This window comes from Megalobrama amblycephala, linkage group LG2 (assembly GCF_018812025.1).
Source record: "Megalobrama amblycephala isolate DHTTF-2021 linkage group LG2, ASM1881202v1, whole genome shotgun sequence".
NCBI classification, from domain to species: domain Eukaryota; kingdom Metazoa; phylum Chordata; class Actinopteri; order Cypriniformes; family Xenocyprididae; genus Megalobrama; species Megalobrama amblycephala.
Genome location: NC_063045.1, coordinates 59,725,233 through 59,732,408, shown reverse-complemented (window position 1 = coordinate 59,732,408; position 7,176 = coordinate 59,725,233). Strand labels below are relative to the sequence as shown.

The following is a 7,176-nucleotide window of genomic DNA, read 5'->3' as shown; positions in this document are numbered from 1 at the left end:
TTGCGTCACTTCACTTCAACCCATAAATTCTCTCCTGATGGCATACTTAAAGATATACTTAAAGTGACAGCTGTTATGAGCAAGTCATTGAATCATTCATTCAACTGAATAATTCAAACAGCTGATTCACTCAAGAAAAAAAACAAGTGAATAGGCTTGTTCGAGATGCATCAGCGCTGCGCAGACCGATCGGCACAGCGAGAGCGATTGGAGAGCATACTTATGCTTTTGAATCGCTCTTGCGGTACTTTGATCTCATACGCGATCAGTCTGTGCAGTGCTGATGCATCTCGAACAAGCCTAATGTCTTAAATGGGTAATTGAATCATTGAATTAGTCGAAAACAAAGCTGTGTGTTGCTCATGTTGACGTGGAAAGGTTCTGGAATGATCTTTGTTTGGAACTATTTTCGTTGCCCAAAAACATATTGCATCAAAAATGTAAGTCACTTATATTAAAGTGCCCCTATTTTGCCTCTTTTAAGGTTCCTAATATTATATATATATATATTAGTTTTCTTTAAAAAAATATTTAGCAAGCTCCAATCTCTTGGTAATGTGCTCCATAGCTTTGTCAAGATTAGTGCAGTGAATTTATGGGGGTGAAGGGGAATAATATTTGTTGAAAATATTTTTTATTTTACAAATAAAAGGTAATTCTATCATTTAAAAGTTGCTTGACTTGTCAACTTAATTTTCTGTCTGCTGCATGAGGAGAGTCAGCTTTCCGCTGCGTGAGGATACAGATCCACCGCTGGCCTATCAGTGGGAAATGCAGTAACCACTGGCATATAAACTTCTCTGTGGCATTTTGAGGAAGGATGTTCTCCAAAGCAATTCATCATCAACTAGTCGGTGATCACTACCCTTTGATGCATGACGTAGAAGCTGACCTGTGCCAAGGCAAGATGCTCAGCACAGGTCAGCTTCTATGCTGTGAGAGTCCATGTGTTGTAAATGTCCCGTTCTTCCTCTCTGACCCAAAAAAGCAAGTAGTCGCATTTTTCGGCCTCCTCTTTGCAGCAAAAACGGTCACGAGAACATCAGTGCAACATGCTGCTTAAAATTTCTCCATGCGTCAGGAAAATTCCCAATCCATTTGTGGTTCAGGCGCTCATGGCGATTCACTCTGACACTATGTATTATTTGGAAAAAAAGTCGATTTGAGTCTTATATTAGCACATGCGTTCATTGTTTTATTCCCCCCAGAGCCCATATGCAGGAACACAAATCTGTATTCAAACAGCTTGAATATCACAGCTGCACATTTCGTAAATCGCTTCTTGATATAAAAAATTAAATAATAAAATTATGGCCTGAAAGCCCAATTATTACATTTATTTTTAATTCTTTCTGGTCTATTGACATAATACCTTCTTAAACTTAAAAATATTATTTGACAAAGGTGCATGATGGAAAACTAAAAGCGTAAAGGACAAAATCATATTTTTAAAAGTTACAATGGATAGTATCTCTTACATAAATAATAACTCCTCCACTTTCATTTCAATTTGATCCCTTCCGTTAATATCGCAATCCAGATTTATAACTGATGGAGAATTGCCATGAAGCCAAGTTTCTGATAAACAGGGGAAATCTAAATTAGATTCTAATAATGTATGATTTCTCTTTTTTTTATCATGTGAATTTTGATAAATGTTGCACTATCTCTGTGTGTGTCACAGTTCAGGCCTGCCTGTTATTGCTGTGGAAAGTAGACAATGTCACAATACTTAGTGCATTTATAAACCAAAAAGCATGTTTCAATCATGTAATACATTTATTTACTGAACTGCCCAAGACAAATTTCTCCTATAGGGAGATGGTAAACTTGCAAGGGTTCTTAATGATCTGCGGATGATAAACTAACTAATATATGAGCTTTTGCTTCTATAGCTTTTTGCTTGAATAATGTTCCTTGTTTTAACAGGCTGAAGAAGGTTATTGATTCCCCAAAGGTCATCACATACGTTGATGTAACTATACCAACCATCTATACACATTGATTTTTTCACTTTGTTTAGGATCAGATGCAGTCCCTCCCTCACATAGCGGCTATAAATGTGTGAGAGCATCGCTTCAGAAGTTTGAAGAGAAAATGGCCGTAATCGAGTCACTTCAGCAGTTTCCCAGCACAGTTACATCACTGAGTGCTTTGCTGCTGCTTCTGGTTTTGTATTTGCTTTCCTCTGGATCCAGATCTCAGAAAGAGAGGAAAGAGCCACCGGGACCCAAACCTCTGCTGCTGCTGGGGAACCTGCTGACCCTTGACCTCAAGAGACCATTTGACACCTTTGTTGAGGTGAGAATTTGCTACATTTGAAATGAATTATAGCCGAACATGTTAAGATTCATCTTTCTCTGTGTCCTCCAGTTGTCTAAGACCTACGGAAACATTTTCCAAGTGTTTTTGGGTCCCAGAAAAACTGTGGTCTTAGTTGGATACAAAACTGTCAAAGAAGCTCTCGTGAACCATGCAGAAGAGTTTGGAGACAGAGATATTAGACCTGGCTTCAGGATGATCAACAAAGAATATGGTAGGATTCTGCTTTTCTTTCGACCTCAAATTAATGTACAAAACATAAATTCTAGACATTTTGCAAAACAAACTCTTAATGGCCTCTCTAGGCAGAAGAAATGCACTCAAATGTGTATAACTACTGAAGGGGAAAAAATTTCATTCATTTTGGGAAAAATTTGACTGTATGAAAATATTTGGTGGTGACAGGCCACTTTAACCATGAAAAACCTAAAAACTGTTGTTTGTGCTTTAAATAAAGGAATAAATGTGGGTTCCTAGCAATATTTAGTGTTTTTTTTATTTTTATGTTGCATTTTTAAACTAACATAAATTCATAACTAGTCATTTGTGAAATGTTGCTTATTAACCTGATGCACAATGCTTATAAGTAACTCACACTATATGTCCCAAAGATCAAAGGTTAATGTATGCCCAACTCATTGCATAAGAATTTTCTGCTGTTGTTGCGGAGACTCACGGTCAGATGATTCTGTGCTGATCAGGAATCCTCTTTTCCAATGGAGAGAACTGGAGAGAGATGCGACGCTTTGCTCTCAGCAATCTGCGGGACTTTGGGATGGGCAAGAGAGGAAGTGAAGAGAAAATCATAGAGGAAATTCAGTATCTGAAAGGAGAGTTTGATAAGTTTGAAGGTACAAGTTGAAACACATATATGCAATCCTCTTAGTTTAAAGCCCAATCCTATTCCCGGAGACCTAACTTCCAGCAAAGTTCAGATCCAACCTTGATCAAATACCAATGAACCACCTACATAAGATCTTCAGGAGCACTTGATAATTACAGGCAGGTGTGTTTGATCTGTACTCTGCTGGCAGGTAGATCTCAAGGCAGCACTAGTTTAAAAGGATCCATTGAAAGACATTTGTTTGCTCTTCACAGGGAAACCCTTCGACACAACACAGCCTGTGAACTACGCTGTGTCAAACATCATCTCGTCTATTGTGTACGGCAGCAGATTTGAATACACAGACTCTCGTTTCACAGAAACGGTCGACAGGGCAAACGAAAATGTTCGGGTTAGCGGATCGCCTTCTATGATGGTATGGAAGTATGATGATAAACAGAAATTCTGGGTGACTTCAGTGCTTTTTAATCAATAACATTTGCTTAACATAAATTCACGACTAGTCTTGAAATCACTAGTCGCTTATTAACCTGACGTATAATGCCTAGTGACAGAGGTCTAAGCTTAATGCATGTCTAACCATCATCTGCTATTTTTGCTGAGTGATTCTGTGTTGATCAGAAATCCTCTTTTCCAATATACAGCTTTACAATATATTTCCATGGGTGGGCCCGTTCCTCAACAGCAGAAGGATTCTTGTAAGAAATATATTCAAAAATAAAGCAGAATTTATGAAGTTGATCAATGGGCTTCTGGAGACTCTGAATCCACAGGACCGCAGAGGGTTTGTTGACTCTTTTCTCATCCGCAAACAGAGTGACGAGGTACGGAAATCTCCTTGTTGCATCAAAATACAGGCGGAAGTATTATACCAGTTGTGGTGACAGTTCAAAAATAGGGAAAAAGTACTCAAAAAAGTATTATTTTGGATTTTAAACAACAACTACCTGAAATTTGTTTTGTTTTGTTGAGCATTTTGAATGTATTATTATCATCAATTAACATTTTATTTGCCTCATATTACTAAAAAGGATGAATTTGTCATTTGTCAGCAATCCGGCAAGAAGGATTCTTACTTTCACCAGGAGAATCTTCTCATGACGGTGGGAAATCTGTTTGTCGCTGGTACTGACACGACAGGAACGACTCTGCGCTGGGGTTTGATGCTCATGGCCAAATACCCTCATATACAGGGTAAAAACACAGTAACGCCAAGAGTTTCTCCTCAATGCTGAATTCATTGGTGTGCAAACACATTGCATTTGTGTGCAGATCGTGTTTATGAGGAGACTGTCCGAGTGATCGGTGGACGTCAGCCAGTGGTGGAAGATAGAAAGAATTTACCATATACAGATGCTGTAATTCATGAAACTCAAAGACTGGCTAACATTGTACCCATGAATCTCCCCCATAAGACCAGCTGTGATGTTCACTTCAATGGATACTTTATCAAGAAGGTCAGTTAGAAGAATACGTATTTAAATGACCAAATAAATATATGAAATGTATTGTTAATTTCATCCTCTTCTCCATTCTCTCTAGGGTACCACTGTCATTCCTCTGCTGACGTCTGTTTTGAAGGATCCAAGCGAATGGGAAAAACCGAACAGCTTTTACCCAGAACACTTCCTTGATGAAAAGGGCCAGTTTGTCAAAAGAGATGCTTTCATGGCCTTTTCTGCAGGTAAGGTCAAATCAAAACACCCAGTGAAATAGACATAAAAAATAAACGTCTAAATTGAAATCGTCTCTTTCTCAGGCCGCAGGGTTTGTCTTGGGGAGAGTTTGGCAAGGATGGAGCTCTTCCTGTTTTTCACTTCCCTCCTGCAGAGCTACCGCTTCACAACTCCACCTGGAGTGTCTGGAGATGATCTGGATCTCAAAGGAGTAGTTGGAATCACGTTGAATCCATCCCCACACAAGCTGTGTGCCATCAGACGCTCCTGAAACTGGACAATCAAAACTGAAACAACATTTTACCTCTTGAACAGAAGGTGCTTATTTGCTCTGAATCATGAAATTTTATGGTAAAAAGATCATTAAATTATGTAAGATAAGATTGATTGATTACTATTGAATGTGTGATGACGTCTTTTTTTCTGTCAATACCATGGCAATTGCTGCTCTGTTTAACTAAGTGCTACGCTGTCAGACTATAAGAATGAACTCTTTTCTGACAAAATTGTAATCACGCAAGAGCTGCATGCATTTAAAGAAGTAGGACAACTTTGTTTAAATGGGAATAAAAATGGCTCAGGGAATAAAAACTCGAAAACGAAAAATTCAGAAACTGTACTGAATAATGACACTATTGTCTAGCTGCTTTACACTTGAATTGAATTCTGTTTGCATCAATGTTCCTGTTTTTCACTGTGAAGCTACTTTGTGGGTGGTTGACAAAATGTAGTAAAACCATTTTTTGAAGAAAAAAAAACACATTAATGTAGTGTGAATGATGTTTGAGAAAATATAAAGGGTCACCAACTTTACACCAACTGTCAATTCTTTCACTGTTTTTTTTTATTTTTTACATTTTTACTGAACTGTACTGTAAGTGTCTCCTAAGGTTTGACATACAATAAGAAACTTAATTTATGAATAGCATGAGATTTATCTTCTTTGATATACACTTATTTTCATAGTGATTTTTTTTTATCTAACATGAAATTATGAATAACATTTTTCAAAAAAAAAAATTATAAAATTTAGCCACCAGTTGTTTCACAGACAAGGCTTAAGCTAGTCCCAGAATAAATGCATGTTTGCACTGTTTAAACTAAAAGCAACTTGACATATCTTGTCAGTGCTATTCCTTTGTCTCAATATTCACACAAGTAATGTTTTTTCTAAGACACATTTATAAAATCTTAAATATCCCAATTTAACTCTAAATATCACTAAGAAAAAAGAAAGTTTCTGCAGTAGAAGCCACTGTATCTAATCATTTTCATATATAATAAATTATTTGCGCCTCAGAGAGTGCAGATGAAACACAATAAACGCTGTCATGTTATCTTGCATTTAAATGCATTTGTTATTATTGTTATTATTTGTTAACGCAATCATGTTAGGCGCTTCTGGGAGGGAATTAAACCAAACCACTTTAACAACACTTTGCTCAGGCATTACAAAATGACCAAAAACAAGCATTTCAGATGCTGTGCAACAAGATCGGTCCACTGGTTGGTCCAGTTATGCTGTTGCAATGCAAAGTCACATCTTTTTTATGCGCATTAAGGAATTTATTTGGCAAAAGTGTTTCCATCGTATTTTTTACGTGCCGCATGAAATTTTTTGTCCTACTCATTTGATCACAAAAGTTTACGCACATTTTTTTTATGCAATATCCAGTGTTTTTTATGCAAAATGCACATAAAAATAGGTGGATGGAAACAGCTATTGAGTCTGTATGCTGTTTGTGTGGGCGTCTTAAAATTGCAGCCCGTAAGTTTTGCCTCTTTGTCGCCATCTCTGCAATTGCAGTTATTTGTGGAATAATTATCTTTATGTGGGTTGTGCATTGGCAAGACCCCTCAGCTATCTACAAATCTAATGTTTGCTGTCATTCACCGGTGTGGATACTGTACTTCGGAAGCACAGATTGTAGTCTTAGAATTATGACAAAAATAAGATTTTTTACTGGAAAAAAAGTAATCTGAACAAGTACATAACATGTCTGCCACTTTTGTTCTGACCAACTGAGAAAAAAAAGCATTACAATAAATCACACTGCCAATGGTGATGTACCATCTGGACCAATTAGACACACAATTATTCATTATATTTAATGAATTACCCATAAAACTCACTCTATCAAAGTTCTGTGAACCCATCCCCCTAAAACTGCAACTAGCATCCCAAACCTAGCTAACACACAGGCAGAACTAGGTGTCCTGTCACAGGACACAGGAAAACTGATAAGAACTTTTACGATCAGAAAGAATTTTGCAGAGACTATAGTGACTCTGACTTCATTCTTTCTGAGAAGGACAAATAAACCCTCTTAATCC

General features: G+C 37.3%; 1 protein-coding gene across 1 annotated transcript; it reads left to right on the top strand.

Moving 5' to 3' along the window:
- Window positions 1–2,074: 2,074 nt before the first annotated feature.
- LOC125262496 (cytochrome P450 2K1-like) lies at window positions 2,075–6,196 on the top strand. The gene is made up of 9 exons (XM_048181288.1): window positions 2,075–2,301; window positions 2,374–2,536; window positions 3,024–3,173; window positions 3,421–3,581; window positions 3,811–3,990; window positions 4,219–4,360; window positions 4,439–4,623; window positions 4,709–4,850; window positions 4,926–6,196. The coding sequence occupies exons 1-9, from the start codon at window positions 2,098–2,100 to the stop codon at window positions 5,111–5,113; spliced, it is 1,515 nt and encodes a 504-aa protein (XP_048037245.1). The 5' UTR covers window positions 2,075–2,097; the 3' UTR covers window positions 5,114–6,196.
- Window positions 6,197–7,176: the final 980 nt, after the last annotated feature.

What these genes read in the sequence shown, in the direction of transcription:
- LOC125262496 (XM_048181288.1), top strand. Translation starts at nt 2,098, where the DNA reads ATGGCCGTAATCGAGTCACTTCAGCAGTTTCCCAGCACAGTTACATCA. An exon ending in TCCGCAAACAGAGTGACGAG is followed by an intron (nt 3,991 to 4,218) that starts GTACGGAAATCT and finishes GTCATTTGTCAG; the next exon opens with CAATCCGGCAAGAAGGATTC. An exon ending in TTTCATGGCCTTTTCTGCAG is followed by an intron (nt 4,851 to 4,925) that starts GTAAGGTCAAAT and finishes TCTCTTTCTCAG; the next exon opens with GCCGCAGGGTTTGTCTTGGG.